The 18,948-nt window shown below is 49.0% G+C and overlaps 1 protein-coding gene across 1 annotated transcript in view; it reads right to left on the minus strand.

Annotated features, from left to right (window-relative positions):
• LOC139579487 (dynein axonemal heavy chain 6-like) overlaps window positions 1-17,351 on the minus strand; it is a 64,070-nt gene extending 46,719 nt beyond the window's left edge. The window contains exons 1-3 of the mRNA XM_071408184.1: window positions 17,215-17,351; window positions 3,568-3,810; window positions 3,118-3,285 (exon numbers count right to left, since the gene is read on the minus strand). Of these exons, the coding sequence (XP_071264285.1) occupies window positions 3,118-3,285; window positions 3,568-3,810; window positions 17,215-17,301 (498 nt within the window). The 5' untranslated portion in view covers window positions 17,302-17,351. The remainder of the gene's footprint in view (window positions 1-3,117; window positions 3,286-3,567; window positions 3,811-17,214) is intronic.
• Between the last annotated feature and the right edge of the window lie 1,597 nt (window positions 17,352-18,948).

Below are 18,948 nucleotides of genomic sequence, written 5' to 3' on the forward strand. Positions count from 1 at the left end.
ACAGACAGACAGACAGACAGACAGACAGACAGACAAAGGCGCAGTACAGTTGAATAGGCGTGCACATGAAGAAAAAGAGGAGGACAAAACACGAACACCAATCTACACACACACACTCCCCCTAGACCAGGGGTCGGGAACCTATGGCTCCCGAGCCAGGTGTGGCTCTTTTGATGATTGCATCTGGCTCGCAGATAAAACAAAATATTCTCACTTTTTTTTTTTTTTTTTATTATTATTTTTTTTTTAAATAAATGTTATCCCCTTTTCTCCCCAATTTTCGTGGTATCCAATCGCTAGTAATTACTATCTTGTCTCATCGCTACAACTCCTTGTTTTAATCCATCCATCGATTTTTCACTGCTCATGTCCTGTTCAGGGCTGCAGGAGCAATTGTCCATTATTTTAATTAAATGATACTGGCCTACGTTGGCCGTTGCTAGGTAAAACAGGTAAACGCCTCCTTTTGAATCAGTCTGCTCGGTCATTAGCTCAAAGCTAACCCTTCGACGAAGAAGATGGCAAAAAGAAAAAAAGATGACGAGTATCGTACATTTCAGGACGAATGGACCGAAGAATTCGCCTTTGTGGAGAGAGCAGGTTCTGCGGTGTGTCTAATTTGCAATGACAAAATTACATCGATGAAACGGTCGAATGTAAAGCGACACTTCGACACGCGCCATGCTACCTTTGCATCAAAATACCCTGCGGGAGACAGCAGAAAGAAAGCGTGCCAAGAGCTACTGAGCAGGGTGCAAGCGAATATTATAACAACATTATTTAAGAATAAATTCAGAGGCTTATTATACTGACATTTAGTTGAATTCACTTTTAAAATATATTATATGGCTCTCACTGAAATAAATTTCAAATTGTTTTGCTTTCATGGCTCTCTTAGTCAAAAAGGTTCCCGACCCCTGCCCTAGACACACACACACTCCCCCTAGACACACACACACTCCCCCTAGACACACACACACTCCCCCTAGACACACACACACTCCCCCTAGACACACACACATCCCCCCCTAGACACATACAAACATCAAACAAAAAATGCCCACCCTTATCAACTATCTCCTGGTCAACGCCTAGTTTCCCTAGCTCCACCATATCCTGGTCAACGACTAGTTTTCCTAGGTCCACTCTATACCCACCATGTTGACTCTCTCCTGGTCAACGACTAGTTTCCCTAGCTCCACTCTATACCCACCATGTTGACTCTCTCCTGGTCAATGACTAGTTTCCCTAGCTCCACTCTATACCCACCATGTTGACTCTCTCCTGGTCAATGACTAGTTTCCCTAGCTCCACTCTATACCCACCATGTTGACTCTCTCCTGGTCAATGACTAGTTTCCCTAGCTCCACTCTATACCCACCATGTTGACTCTCTCCTGGTCAACGACTAGTTTCCCTAGCTCCACTCTATACCCACCATGTCGACTCTCTCCTGGTCAACGACTAGTTTCCCTAGCTCCACTCTATACCCACCATGTTGACTCTCTCCTGGTCAACGACTAGTTTCCCTAGCTCCACTCTATACCCACCATGTTGACTCTCTCCTGGTTAACGACTAGTTTCCCTAGCTCCACTCTATACCCACCATGTTGACTCTCTCCTGGTCAACGACTAGTTTCCCTAGCTCCACTCTATACCCACCATGTTGACTCTCTCCTGGTCAATGACTAGTTTCCCTAGCTCCACTCTATACCCACCATGTCGACTCTCTCCTGGTCAACGACTAGTTTCCCTAGCTCCACTCTATACCCACCATGTTGACTCTCTCCTGGTCAACGACTAGTTTCCCTAGCTCCACTCTATACCCACCATGTTGACTCTCTCCTGGTCAACGACTAGTTTCCCTAGCTCCACTCTATACCCACGATGTTGACTGTCCCCTGGTCAACGACTAGTTTCCCTAGCTCCACTCTATACCCACCATGTTGACTCTCTCCTGGTCAACGACTAGTTTCCCTAGCTCCACTCTATACCCACCATGTCGACTCTCTCCTGGTCAACGACTAGTTTCCCAAACTCCACTCTATACCCACCACGTCGACTCTCTCCTGGTCAACGACTAGTTTCCCTAGCTCCACTCTATACCCACCATGTTGACTCTCTCCTGGTCAATGACGAGTTTCCCTAGCTCCACTCTATACCCACCATGTTGACTCTCTCTTGGTCAACGACTAGTTTCCCTAGCTCCACTCTATACCCACCATGTTGACTGTCCCCTGGTCAACGACTAGTTTCCCTAGCTCCACTCTATACCCACCATGTTGACTCTCTCCTGGTCAACGACTAGTTTCCCTAGCTCCACTCTATACCCACCATGTCGACTCTCTCCTGGTCAACGACTAGTTTCCCTAGCTCCACTCTATACCCACCATGTCGTCTCTCTCCTTGTCAACGACTAGTTTCCCAAACTCCACTCTATACCCACCATGTCGACTCTCTCCTGGTCAACGACTAGTTTCCCTAGCTCCACTCTATACCCACCATGTAGTCTCTCTCCTGGTCAATGACTAGTTTCCCTAGCTCCACTCTATACCCACCATGTTGACTCTCTCCTGGTCAACGACTAGTTTCCCTAGCTCCACTCTATACCCACCATGTTGACTCTCTCCTGGTCAACGACTAGTTTCCCTAGCTCCACTCTATACCCACCATGTTGACTCTCTCCTGGTCAACGACTAGTTTCCCTAGCTCCACTCTATACCCACCATGTTGACTCTCTCCTGGTCAACGACTAGTTTCCCTAGCTCCACTCTATACCCACCTTGTCGTCTCTCTCCTGGTCAACGACTAGTTTCCCTAGCTCCACTCTATACCCACCATGTTGACTCTCTCCTGGTCAACGACTAGTTTCCCTAGCTCCACTCTATACCCACCATGTTGACTCTCTCCTGGTCAACGACTAGTTTCCCTAGCTCCACTCTATACCCACCATGTTGACTCTCTCCTGGTCAACGACTAGTTTCCCTAGCTCCACTCTATACCCACCATGTTGACTCTCTCCTGGTCAACGACTAGTTTCCCTAGCTCCACTCTATACCCACCATGTTGACTCTCTCCTGGTCAACGACTAGTTTCCCTAGCTCCACTCTATACCCACCTTGTCGGCGCTCTCCTGGTCAACGGCTAGTTTCCCCATGAGAGCGTTGACGTCTATAGACTTTTGTTTGAGGACAGGCTCCAGAGCTGACAGGTCTATCTTCATCTTATCCACCAACACGTTGGTCTCCAACAGCTTAGTCAGACCATTTTTTACCCTGTCACGAGCCTGCACACACAGGAATACACACACACGCACACAGACGCACACAGGCACACAGACACATACAGGCACACACGGTCATGCAAACACAAACACACACAGAAGCAATTACATTTCTTGGATTGAATGGAGTATAGAATTGACGCCCATTCATAGAAATAGCCACATTTCAAAGAAACCACAGTGTGCTAAACTGGAGTATTGATAACGTTAAATAATACATATTATGGATGTCTCACAGCCACTGTGTTTACTGTTGCTAAACAGTATTATAGATCTGTCTCTTACAGCCACTAGTTGCTGTCTCTTTTCTCCCAACATGGCCAGGTAGAGGTTAATCAGTTCCAGGTAAGAGGTGGGGGTAGTGTAGTAGCGTCGTCTCAGCTCAGAGTAGAACCTCTCGGCCATGTCTGTCACACTGACGTGGATCTCCACACACATCTCACTGAAACGATCCTTCATCTCCTCACTGCCAAACTCCACGTTCTGGAAGAAGGTCTGGGACACGGAGAGGAGGGCCTCACGGGGCCACTACAGGGGGAAAAGAGGAGGGGATGGTTAGATTGTAGGAGAGTGTGGGTGAAAAAGGAGAAAATTAAGAAAGTCAAAGAGACAGCGTGGTAGAGGGAGAAAGAGAGCGAGAGAGAGAGACATTACTTCCAGATATAAAGAGAGAGAGACCATGGGATCCTGAGTTCTTCTGCAAAAAAAATAATTAGATGAATATAGATGGGGGTTTTTTCTCTCGCAAGGACTTATACAGGATACTACCCTCTACATCAAAACCTCAACATTCCATACCTAAAACCTTGATTGTGGACTAAATTAACTGAATGGATTCTTACTACCAAGGACTATCAAGAAAAAAACTTCTAACAAACCAAACCTGCAGAAGAAGCACAGCGGAACCTGGAAATACCAGACTGAGGCTCAGACTGAGTGATGTTCAGTCTCAACCTACTTCTGAAGCCAAAAAGTAAAATACAATAATCTCCAGGTATTTTTGTTAAATGAAGCTTATTAAATAAGGCTACTAAGCTACCAAGCAGCTCAGACAGAACAGACCTGTCTGCAACTTCAATTACTACTGACGTGTGGAATGAGACGTGTGAAAACTCTAGAGCCTAACAATGGCAGGAGAGTATCACAGCCTGCCCCACCCAAATGCAGAGGCCTTTGAAGCCCCCTGTGCAGATGTCATCACAGTACAGTACCCCTTGGATAGTAAAAATAACACTGCACGGAATATGTACAAAAATAAGCTCCTCGAGGACAATCCAGAGACACTATTTGCTGACTGCTACAAAGAGGGGAATGTGAGCAACTTCATTTTCCACACAGACCATCTCCTGGCATGGCACAATGCTATATTAACACAGACCATCCCCTGGCATGGCACAATGCTATATTAACACAGACCATCCCCTGGCATGGCACAGTGCTATATTAACACAGACCATCCCCTGGCATGACACAGTGCTATATTAACACAGACCATCCCCTGGCATGGCACAGTGCTATATTAACACAGACCATCCCCTGGCATGACACAGTGCTATATTAACACAGACCATCCCCTGGCATGACACAGTGCTATATTAACACAGACCATCCCCTGGCATGGCACAGTGCTATATTAACACAGACCATCCCCTGGCATGGCACAATGCTATATTAACACAGACCATCCCCTGGCATGGCACAGTGCTATATTAACACAGACCATCCCCTGGCATGGCACAGTGCTATATTAACACAGACCATCCCCTGGCATGGCACAATGCTATATTAACACAGACCATCCCCTGGCATGACACAGTGCTATATTAACACAGACCATCCCCTGGCATGACACAGTGCTATATTAACACAGACCATCCCCTGGCATGGCACAGTGCTATATTAACACAGACCATCTCCTGGCATGGCACAGTGCTATATTAACACAGACCATCCCCTGGCATGGCACAATGCTATATTAACACAGACCATCCCCTGGCATGGCACAGTGCTATATTAACACAGACCATCCCCTGGCATGGCACAATGCTATATTAACACAGACCATCCCCTGGCATGGCACAATGCTATATTAACACAGACCATCCCCTGGCATGGCACAATGCTATATTAACACAGACCATCCCCTGGCATGGCACAATGCTATATTAACACAGACCATCCCCTGGCATGGCACAGTGCTATATTAACACAGACCATCCCCTGGCATGGCACAGTGCTATATTAACACAGACCATCCCCTGGCATGGCACAATGCTATATTAACACAGACCATCCTCTGGCATGACACAGTGCTATATTAACACAGACCATCCCCTGGCATGACACAGTGCTATATTAACACAGACCATCCCATGGCATGGCACAGTGCTATATTAACACAGACCATCTCCTGGCATGGCACAGTGCTATATTAACACAGACCATCCCCTGGCATGGCACAATGCTATATTAACACAGACCATCCCCTGGCATGGCACAGTGCTATATTAACACAGACCATCCCCTGGCATGGCACAATGCTATATTAACACAGACCATCCCCTGGCATGGCACAATGCTATATTAACACAGACCATCCCCTGGCATGGCACAATGCTATATTAACACAGACCATCCCCTGGCATGGCACAATGCTATATTAACACAGACCATCCCCTGGCATGGCACAGTGCTATATTAACACAGACCATCCCCTGGCATGGCACAATGCTATATTAACACAGACCATCCCCTGGCATGGCACAATGCTATATTAACACAGACCATCCCCTGGCATGGCAGGGTGCTATATTAACACAGACCATCCCCTGGCATGGCACAATGCTATATTAACACAGACCATCCCCTGGCATGGCACAATGCTATATTAACACAGACCATCCCCTGGCATGGCACAATGCTATATTAACACAGACCATCCCCTGGCATGGCACAGTGCTATATTAACACAGACCATCCCCTGGCATGGCACAATGCTATATTAACACAGACCATCCCCTGGCATGGCACAATGCTATATTAACACAGACCATCCGCTGGCATGGCACAATGCTATATTAACACAGACCATCCCCTGGCATGGCACAATGCTATATTAACACAGACCATCCCCTGGCATGGCACAATGCTATATTAACACAGACCATCCCCTGGCATGGCACAGTGCTATATTAACACAGACCATCCCCTGGCATGGCACAGTGCTATATTAACACAGACCATCCCCTGGCATGGCACAATGCTATATTAACACAGACCATCCCCTGGCATGGCACAGTGCTATATTAACACAGACCATCCCCTGGCATGGCACAATGCTATATTAACACAGACCATCCCCTGGCATGGCACAATGCTATATTAACACAGACCATCCCCTGGCATGGCACAATGCTATATTAACACAGACCATCCCCTGGCATGGCACAATGCTATATTAACACAGACCATCCCCTGGCATGGCACAATGCTATATTAACACAGACCATCCCCTGGCATGGCACAATGCTATATTAACACAGACCATCCCCTGGCATGGCACAGTGCTATATTAACACAGACCATCCCCTGGCATGGCACAATGCTATATTAACACAGACCATCCCCTGGCATGGCACAATGCTATATTAACACAGACCATCCCCTGGCATGGCACAATGCTATATTAACACAGACCATCCCCTGGCATGGCACAATGCTATATTAACACAGACCATCCCGTGGCATGGCACAATGCTATATTAACACAGACCATCCCCTGGCATGGCACAGTGCTATATTAACACAGACCATCTCCTGGCATGGCACAATGCTATATTAACACAGACCATCCCCTGGCATGGCACAATGCTATATTAACACAGACCATCCCCTGGCATGGCACAGTGCTATATTAACACAGACCATCCCCTGGCATGGCACAGTGCTATATTAACACAGAACATCTCCTGGCATGGCACAATGCTATATTAACACAGACCATCCCCTGGCATGGCACAGTGCTATATTAACACAGACCATCCCCTGGCATGGCACAGTGCTATATTAACACAGACCATCCCCTGGCATGGCACAATGCTATATTAACACAGAACATCTCCTGGCATGGCACAGTGCTATATTAACACAGACCATCTCCTGGCATGGCACAATGCTATATTAACACAGACCATCCCCTGGCATGGCACAATGCTATATTAACACAGACCATCCCCTGGCATGGCACAATGCTATATTAACACAGACCATCCCCTGGCATGGCACAGTGCTATATTAACACAGACCATCTCCTGGCATGGCACAATGCTATATTAACACAGACCATCCCCTGGCATGGCACAATGCTATATTAACACAGACCATCCCCTGGCATGGCACAATGCTATATTAACACAGACCATCCCCTGGCATGGCACAATGCTATATTAACACAGACCATCCCCTGGCATGGCACAATGCTATATTAACACAGACCATCCCCTGGCATGGCACAGTGCTATATTAACACAGACCATCCCCTGGCATGGCACAGTGCTATATTAACACAGACCATCCCCTGGCATGGCACAATGCTATATTAACACAGACCATCCCCTGGCATGGCACAGTGCTATATTAACACAGACCATCCCCTGGCATGGCACAATGCTATATTAACACAGACCATCCCCTGGCATGGCACAATGCTATATTAACACAGACCATCCCCTGGCATGGCACAATGCTATATTAACACAGACCATCCCCTGGCATGGCACAATGCTATATTAACACAGATCATCCCCTGGCATGGCACAATGCTATATTAACACAGACCATCCCCTGGCATGGCACAATGCTATATTAACACAGACCATCCCCTGGCATGGCACAGTGCTATATTAACACAGACCATCCCCTGGCATGGCACAATGCTATATTAACACAGACCATCCCCTGGCATGGCACAATGCTATATTAACACAGACCATCCCCTGGCATGGCACAATGCTATATTAACACAGACCATCCCCTGGCATGGCACAATGCTATATTAACACAGACCATCCCCTGGCATGGCACAATGCTATATTAACACAGACCATCCCCTGGCATGGCACAGTGCTATATTAACACAGACCATCTCCTGGCATGGCACAATGCTATATTAACACAGACCATCCCCTGGCATGGCACAATGCTATATTAACACAGACCATCCCCTGGCATGGCACAGTGCTATATTAACACAGACCATCCCCTGGCATGGCGCAGTGCTATATTAACACAGAACATCTCCTGGCATGGCACAATGCTATATTAACACAGACCATCCCCTGGCATGGCACAATGCTATATTAACACAGACCATCCCCTGGCATGGCACAGTGCTATATTAACACAGACCATCCCCTGGCATGGCACAATGCTATATTAACACAGAACATCTCCTGGCATGGCACAGTGCTATATTAACACAGACCATCTCCTGGCATGGCACAATGCTATATTAACACAGACCATCCCCTGGCATGGCACAATGCTATATTAACACAGACCATCCCCTGGCATGGCACAATGCTATATTAACACAGACCATCCCCTGGCATGGCACAGTGCTATATTAACACAGACCATCTCCTGGCATGGCACAATGCTATATTAACACAGACCATCCCCTGGCATGGCACAATGCTATATTAACACAGACCATCCCCTGGCATGGCACAGTGCTATATTAACACAGACCATCCCCTGGCATGGCACAGTGCTATATTAACACAGACCATCTCCTGGCATGGCACAATGCTATATTAACACAGACCATCCCCTGGCATGGCACAGTGCTATATTAACACAGACCATCCCCTGGCATGGCACAGTGCTATATTAACACAGACCATCCCCTGGCATGGCACAATGCTATATTAACACAGAACATCTCCTGGCATGGCACAGTGCTATATTAACACAGACCATCCCCTGGCATGACACAGTGTTATATTAACACATACCATCTCCTGGCATGGCACAATGCTATATTAACACATACCATCCCCTGGCATGGCACAATGCTATATTAACACAGACCATCCCCTGGCATGGCACAATGCTATATTAACACAGACCATCCCCTGGCATGGCACAGTGCTATATTAACACAGACCATCCCCTGGCATGGCACAGTGCTATATTAACACATACCATCTCCTGGCATGGCACAGTGCTATATTAACACATACCATCTCCTGGCATGGCACAGTGCTATATTAACACAGACCATCCCCTGGCATGGCACAGTGCTATATTAACACAGACCATCCCCTGGCATGGCACAGTGCCATATTAACACAGACCATCCCCTGGCATGGCACAGTGCTATATTAACACAGACCATCCCCTGGCATGGCACAGTGCTATATTAACACAGACCACCCCCTGGCATGGCACAGTGCTATAAGATCACACTACCCCTATGTCAAGAGAGAGGGTATTGGCCCAGGGTGGAAACTCAGAATCTTAGACACTGAGGAAATTGAAACAGCCTCAGTCAACATGTACTAGTCTGGGACAGTAATGGTGCAGGACATCCTCATGCAGTTCCAGCAGGAGTTTTACAGGATCAAAGAGACGACTCCCCATCCTGAGTCAGTCTGATCACACCTCTTCCACCTGTCTGCACACCTCTTCCAGCTGTCCCCCCCCGGCTGTCAGAGAGCTGGCTGCACTCCGGACTGAGATGAGACAACTTAGGGAGGAGAGAGAGGAACACATGGAACAGCTAACAGCAGTGAAGGAGGAGAGAGAGGAACACATGGAACAGCTAACAGCAGTGAAGGAGGAGAGAGAGGAACACATGGAACAGCTAACAGCAGTAAAGGAGGAGAAAGAGGAACACATGGAACAGCTAACAGCAGTGAAGGAGGAGAGAGTGGAAAACATGGTACAGCGAACAGCAGTGAAGGAGGAGAGAGAGGAACACATGGTACAGCTAACAGCAGTCAAGGAGGAGGGAGAGGAACACATGGAACAGCTAACAGCAGTGAAGGAGGAGAGAGGAACACATGGTACAGCTAACAGCAGTGAAGGAGGAGAGAGAGGAACACATGGAACAGCTAACAGCAGTGAAGGAGGAGAGAGAGGAACACATGGCACAGCTAACAGCAGTGAAGGAGAAGAGAGAGGAACACATGGAACAGCAGTGAAGGAGGAGAGAGAGGAACACATGGAACAGCTAACAGCAGTGAAGGAGGAGAGAGAGGAACACATGACACAGCTAACAGCAGTGAAGGAGGAGGGAGAGGAACACATGACACAGCTAACAGCAGTGAAGGAGGAGGGAGAGGAACACATGACACAGCTAACATCAGTGAAGTAGGAGGGAGAGGAACACATGACACAGCTAACAACAGTGAAGGAGGAGGAGAGAAAGCTGAGGTGTGACACAGAGCAGGACACTCCCCCAGAGAAGCCAGCAGAAAAGCCCACCTCAGACCCGGACCACAACTTCAACACCACAACACCACACTAGACATGTCCTGGAGCTGTTGTCAGAGGACAAACACTAGACATGTCCTGGAGCTGTTGTCAGAGGACAAACACTAGACATGTCCTGGAGCTGTTGTCAGAGGACAAACACTAGACATGTCCTGGAGCTGTTGTCAGAGGACAAACACTAGACATGCCCTGGAGCTGTTGTCAGAGGACAAACACTAGACATGTCCTGGAGCTGTTGTCAGAGGACAAACACTAGACATGTCCTGGAGCTGTTGTCAGAGGACAAACACTAGACATGTCCTGGAGCTGTTGTCAGAGGACAAACACTAGGCATGCCCTGGAGCTGTTGTCAGAGGACAAACACTAGACATGCCCTGGAGCTGTTGTCAGAGGACAAACACTAGACATGTCCTGGAGCTGTTGTCAGAGGACAAACACTAGACATGCCCTGGAGCTGTTGTCAGAGGACAAACACTAGACATGTCCTGGAGCTGTTGTCAGAGGACAAACACTAGACATGTCCTGGAGCTGTTGTCAGAGGACAAACACTAGACATGTCCTGGAGCTGTTGTCAGAGGACAAACACTAGGCATGCCCTGGAGCTGTTGTCAGAGGACAAACACTAGACATGCCCTGGAGCTGTTGTCAGAGGACAAACACTAGACATGCCCTGGAGCTGTTGTCAGAGGACAAACACTAGACATGCCCTGGAGCTGTTGTCAGAGGACAAACACTAGACATGTCCTGGAGCTGTTGTCAGAGGACAAACACTAGACATGCCCTGGAGCTGTTGTCAGAGGACAAACACTAGACATGTCCTGGAGCTGTTGTCAGAGGACAAACACTAGACATGTCCTGGAGCTGTTGTCAGAGGACAAACACTAGACATGTCCTGGAGCTGTTGTCAGAGGACAAACACTAGACATGCCCTGGAGCTGTTGTCAGAGGACAAACACTAGGCATGCCCTGGAGCTGTTGTCAGAGGACTAACACTAGACATGCCCTGGAGCTGTTGTCAGAGGACAAACACTAGACATGCCCTGGAGCTGTTGTCAGAGGACAAACACTAGACATGCCCTGGAGCTGTTGTCAGAGGACAAACACTAGACATGTCCTGGAGCTGTTGTCAGAGGACAAACACTAGACATGCCCTGGAGCTGTTGTCAGAGGACTAACACTAGACATGCCCTGGAGCTGTTGTCAGAGGACTAACACTAGACATGCCCTGGAGCTGTTGTCAGAGGACAAACACTAGACATGCCCTGGAGCTGTTGTCAGAGGACTAACACTAGACATGCCCTGGAGCTGTTGTCAGAGGACTAACACTAGGCATGCCCTGGAGCTGTTGTCAGAGGACAAACACTAGACATGCCCTGGAGCTGTTGTCAGAGGACTAACACTAGACATGCCCTGGAGCTGTTGTCAGAGGACTAACACTAGACATGCCCTGGAGCTGTTGTCAGAGGACTAACACTAGGCATGCCCTGGAGCTGTTGTCAGAGGACAAACACTAGACATGCCCTGGAGCTGTTGTCAGAGGACAAACACTAGGCATGCCCTGGAGCTGTTGTCAGAGGACTAACACTAGGCATGCCCTGGAGCTGTTGTCAGAGGACAAACACTAGACATGCCCTGGAGCTGTTGTCAGAGGACTAACACTAGGCATGCCCTGGAGCTGTTGTCAGAGGACAAACACTAGACATGCCCTGGAGCTGTTGTCAGAGGACAAACACTAGGCATGCCCTGGAGCTGTTGTCAGAGGACAAACACTAGACATGCCCTGGAGCTGTTGTCAGAGGACAAACACTAGGCATGCCCTGGAGCTGTTGTCAGAGGACAAACACTAGACATGCCCTGGAGCTGTTGTCAGAGGACAAACACTAGACATGCCCTGGAGCTGTTGTCAGAGGACAAACACTAGACATGCCCTGGAGCTGTTGTCAGAGGACTAACACTAGACATGCCCTGGAGCTGTTGTCAGAGGACTAACACTAGACATGCCCTGGAGCTGTTGTCAGAGGACTAACACTAGGCATGCCCTGGAGCTGTTGTCAGAGGACAAACACTAGACATGCCCTGGAGCTGTTGTCAGAGGACAAACACTAGGCATGCCCTGGAGCTGTTGTCAGAGGACTAACACTAGGCATGCCCTGGAGCTGTTGTCAGAGGACAAACACTAGACATGCCCTGGAGCTGTTGTCAGAGGACTAACACTAGGCATGCCCTGGAGCTGTTGTCAGAGGACAAACACTAGACATGCCCTGGAGCTGTTGTCAGAGGACAAACACTAGGCATGCCCTGGAGCTGTTGTCAGAGGACAAACACTAGACATGCCCTGGAGCTGTTGTCAGAGGACAAACACTAGGCATGCCCTGGAGCTGTTGTCAGAGGACAAACACTAGACATGCCCTGGAGCTGTTGTCAGAGGACAAACACTAGGCATGCCCTGGAGCTGTTGTCAGAGGACAAACACTAGGCATGCCCTGGAGCTGTTGTCAGAGGACAAACACTAGACATGCCCTGGAGCTGTTGTCAGAGGACAAACACTAGACATGTCCTGGAGCTGTTGTCAGAGGACAAACACTAGACATGTCCTGGAGCTGTTGTCAGAGGACAAACACTAGACATGTCCTGGAGCTGTTGTCAGAGGACAAACACTAGACATGTCCTGGAGCTGTTGTCAGAGGACAAACACTAGACATGTCCTGGAGCTGTTGTCAGAGGACAAACACTAGACATGTCCTGGAGCTGTTGTCAGAGGACAAACACTAGGCATGTCCTGGAGCTGTTGTCAGAGGACAAACACTAGACATGTCCTGGAGCTGTTGTCAGAGGACAAACACTAGACATGTCCTGGAGCTGTTGTCAGAGGACAAACACTAGGCATGCCCTGGAGCTGTTGTCAGAGGACAAACACTAGACATGCCCTGGAGCTGTTGTCAGAGGACAAACACTAGACATGCCCTGGAGCTGTTGTCAGAGGACTAACACTAGACATGCCCTGGAGCTGTTGTCAGAGGACAAACACTAGACATGCCCTGGAGCTGTTGTCAGAGGACAAACACTAGGCATGCCCTGGAGCTGTTGTCAGAGGACAAACACTAGGCATGCCCTGGAGCTGTTGTCAGAGGACAAACACTAGGCATGCCCTGGAGCTGTTGTCAGAGGACAAACACTAGGCATGCCCTGGAGCTGTTGTCAGAGGACAAACACTAGGCATGCCCTGGAGCTGTTGTCAGAGGACAAACACTAGGCATGCCCTGGAGCTGTTGTCAGAGGACAAACACTAGGCATGCCCTGGAACTGTTGTCAGAGGACAAACACTAGACATGCCCTGGAGCTGTTGTCAGAGGACAAACACTAGGCATGCCCTGGAGCTGTTGTCAGAGGACAAACACTAGGCATGCCCTGGAGCTGTTGTCAGAGGACAAACACTAGGCATGCCCTGGAGCTGTTGTCAGAGGACAAACACTAGACATGCCCTGGAGCTGTTGTCAGAGGACAAACACTAGGCATGCCCTGGAGCTGTTGTCAGAGGACAAACACTAGACATGTCCTGGAGCTGTTGTCAGAGGACAAACACTAGGCATGCCCTGGAGCTGTTGTCAGAGGACAAACACTAGACATGCCCTGGAGCTGTTGTCAGAGGACAAACACTAGGCATGCCCTGGAGCTGTTGTCAGAGGACAAACACTAGACATGCCCTGGAGCTGTTGTCAGAGGACAAACACTAGGCATGCCCTGGAGCTGTTGTCAGAGGACAAACACTAGACATGCCCTGGAGCTGTTGTCAGAGGACAAACACTAGGCATGCCCTGGAGCTGTTGTCAGAGGACAAACACTAGGCATGCCCTGGAGCTGTTGTCAGAGGACAAACACTAGGCATGCCCTGGAGCTGTTGTCAGAGGACAAACACTAGACATGCCCTGGAGCTGTTGTCAGAGGACAAACACTAGACATGCCCTGGAGCTGTTGTCAGAGGACAAACACTAGACATGTCCTGGAACTGTTGTCAGAGGACAAACACTAGACATGCCCTGGAGCTGTTGTCAGAGGACAAACACTAGGCATGCCCTGGAGCTGTTGTCAGAGGACAAACACTAGGCATGCCCTGGAGCTGTTGTCAGAGGACAAACACTAGACATGTCCTGGAGCTGTTGTCAGAGGACAAACACTAGACATGTCCTGGAACTGTTGTCAGAGGACTAACACTAGACATGTCCTGGAGCTGTTGTCAGAGGACAAACACTAGACATGTCCTGGAGCTGTTGTCAGAGGACAAACACTAGACATGTCCTGGAACTGTTGTCAGAGGACTAACACTAGACATGTCCTGGAGCTGTTGTCAGAGGACAAACACTAGACATGTCCTGGAGCTGTTGTCAGAGGACAAACACTAGACATGTCCTGGAGCTGTTGTCAGAGGACAAACACTAGACATGTCCTGGAGCTGTTGTCAGAGGACAGACTAGGGTCCCCCAGTCACATCATAATTCACACGGCCACAAATGACCTGAAGGCCCAGCAGGAAAGGATGGCCACAGCAGGAAAGGATGGCCACAGCAGGAAAGGATGGCCACAGCAGGAAAGGATGGCCACAGCAGGAAAGGATGGCCACAGCAGGAAAGGGAGTGATTGAAAAAACGTCTTCCACTTTCCCCAACGCGCAAGTGGTTCTCTCCACCCTGCCACCATGAAAATACATCCACCCTGCCACCATACAGCGGGTGAATGCAAGCATTTTGTGAGACTGTGCCTCAAACCTAATGTCTACCTGGGCCACCACTGCACCCTGGACTTGAACAGCCTTTACGACCAGGTCCAACTCTACAAGGCAACAATCCCAACTTTTGCCAGGACCCTGAAGGACGTCACCCTCAACCGCAGCCCCTCACACAGGAGCAACAGAGGAGCAGACACCCACCCCAGACCTGCAAGACCCCCTCCTGAAGGACATGCAAGACCCCCTCCTGAAGGACCTGCAAGACCCCCTCCTGAAGGACATGCAAGACCCCCTCCTGAAGGACCTGCAAGACCCCCTCCTGAAGGACCTGCAAGACCCCCTCCTGAAGGACCTGCAAGACCCCCTCCTGAAGGACATGCAAGACCCCCTCCTGAAGGACCTGCAAGACCCCCTCCTGAAGGACCTGCAAGACCCCCTCCTGAAGGACCTGCAAGACCCCCTCCTGAAGGACTTGCAAGTCCCCCTCCTGAAGGACCTGCAAGACCCCCTCCTGAAGGACCTGCAAGACCCCCTCCTGAAGGACCTGCAAGACCCCCTCCTGAAGGACCTGCAAGACCCCCTCCTGAAGGACTTGCAAGTCCCCCTCCTGAAGGACCTGCAAGACCCCCTCCTGAAGGACTTGCACAGAGAGAACCCACACCAAGAGGACCTACACCCAGAACAGAGCATCAACAGCCACACCCCCCATGCTCAACATGACAGCAGGTCATACGCCCAGGCCGTGAGCAGAACAACAGGCCCAACCTCCACTAATGCAACCCCCCCCCAAGCCCCATCCTGCGACTTAAGAGGTATGTATCAGATGCTCAACATGCTCTGCTCACACTTACACAGACCCACAAAGAATAAACTCCCATATCTACTGGGTGAAATACCAGTGTGCCATCACAGTAGCATCGTTTGTGACCTGTTGCAACAAGAAAAGGGCAACCAGTGAAGAACAAACACCACTGTAAATACAACCCATTTTTATATTTATTTTCCCTTTAACTATTTGTACATTGTTACAACACTGTATATAGACATATGACATTTGAAATGAGAGAGAGAGAGAGAGAGAGAGAGAGAGAGAGAGAGAGAGAGAGAGAGAGAGAGAGAGAGAGAGAGAGAGAGAGAGAGAGAGAGAGAGAGAGAGAGAGAGAGAGAGAGAGAGAGAGAGAGAGAGAGAGAGAGAGAGAGAGAGAGAGTCCTTTTAAACAAGCAGAATAAAGTCTTCACTAAATAAACGCCTGACTGCACCTGAGTGCTCCTTCTCAGTGGGGGTCACCTTGATGGAGGGATGGGAGTGGAGGAGAGAGGGAGGGATGATGGAAATAAACAGGCAGATTAAAGGAGCTGGAACGAGAGAAGAGGGGGGCGCACTTCGCCAATGGACACCTGGGGCGAGCCCACGCCCTGTGATCCATCACACACACACACAGACATTACACACAGCCACAGAGCCTGACACACACACACCGGGGCGCCTGACACACATTCCTGATGGAGATGAATGGAGGAGCGTTTCACCCTGAGAGCACACAGTGACAGCATACTCCTCATTACAGAAAGTAAATGAGTGTGTGTGTGTTTGACAATCCACTAATTAGACAGAAATACACACACAGACAGAGACAGAGAGAGAGAGAGACAGACACAGAGAGAGATAGAGAGAGGCAATCCCACACCCACAGAGAGCGTAGTGTCCTGACCTGTACAAACCAGTCGATGGTGCAGCAGTTGACCAGAGAGGGGAACATACGACAGCGGGACCTGAAGGCATCTCCTACAGGACTCATACACAACACAATGTGCAGCTTCTCTCTGACCCGAGAGATGAAGAACTGGAACACCTAACACACGCACACAGGGAGACACACAGGTTACACACACAGGTTACAGACACACACAGGGAGACACACAGGTTACACACACAGGTTACAGACACACACAGGGAGACACACAGGTTACACACACAGGTTACAGACACACACAGGGAGACACACAGGTTACACACACAGGTTACAGACACACACAGGGAGACACACAGGTTACACACACAGGTTACAGACACACACAGGGAGACACACAGGTTACAGACACACACAGGGAGACACACAGGTTACACACACAGGGAGACACACAGGTTACACACACAGGTTACAGACACACACAGGGAGACACACAGGTTACACACACAGGGAGACACACAGGTTACACACACAGGTTACACACACACACAGGGAGACACACAGGTTACACACACAGGTTACACACACACACAGGGAGACACACAGGTTACACACACAGGTTACACACACACACAGGGAGACACACAGGTTACACACACAGGTTACACACACACACAGGGAGACACACAGGTTATACACACAGGTTACAGACACACACAGGGAGACACACAGGTTACACACACAGGTTACAGACACACACAGGGAGACACACAGGTTACAGACGCACACAGGGAGACACACAGGTTACACACACAGGTTACAGACACACACAGGGAGACACACAGGTTACACACACAGGTTACAGACACACACAGGGAGACACACAGGTTACAGACACACACAGGGAGACACACAGGTTACAGACACAGGTTACAGACACACACAGGGAGACACACAGGTTACAGACACACACAGGGAGACACACAGGGAGATACACACAGGGAGACACACACAGGTTACACACACAGGGAGACACACAGGGAGACACACACAGGGAGACACACACAGGTTACACACACAGGGAGACACACAGGGAGACACACACAGGGAGACACACACAGGTAGACACACACAGGGAGACACACACACATAGTATCTATAGAAATACATTCAAGTAAACACATACAAATTAACTCATACAACAGACTCACTGTATAGTCAAGTGCCAAATTCAAACCGTCTAACACATGAGAGGAAATCAATTGAGTGTCGTTTAGACTGAGGCAACAGTCAGTGTAATGAAAGTGAAGGGGTCAGAGTTCTGGAGGAGGTCAGTCTGCTGCTCTGCCTTGTTGACAGACTACTGCTGGGACAAAGCTGCTGCTTCAATACTTCATATAGGACCTTAACAAGACACTAGACACTAGACACAAGACACTAGACACTAGGCACTAGACACTAGACACTAGACACTAGACTGAATCCTACTGGGATGAATAGCTGAATATGAACACATACATCAATACATACATCATGTTTTGAATTAATAGCTAGCTGGATGTATGTATAAATACATGTATAAATATGAATAAATGGTACTGTCATGACGTTGCCCTGTTGGGGGAGGTTTGCATAAGATTCTGTATTTACGATGGCATAGCTTCATAAGGTCCGATAGAGACCCAATCCTTTTGTTCCTCAGTCTTCCAGCGCTTTCATTCAAACCCAACCCCCTTCCTTTGTGTAACCAGCCGT

This window comes from Salvelinus alpinus, chromosome 6, assembly GCF_045679555.1.
Source record: "Salvelinus alpinus chromosome 6, SLU_Salpinus.1, whole genome shotgun sequence".
Classification (NCBI taxonomy): Eukaryota; Metazoa; Chordata; class Actinopteri; order Salmoniformes; family Salmonidae; genus Salvelinus; species Salvelinus alpinus.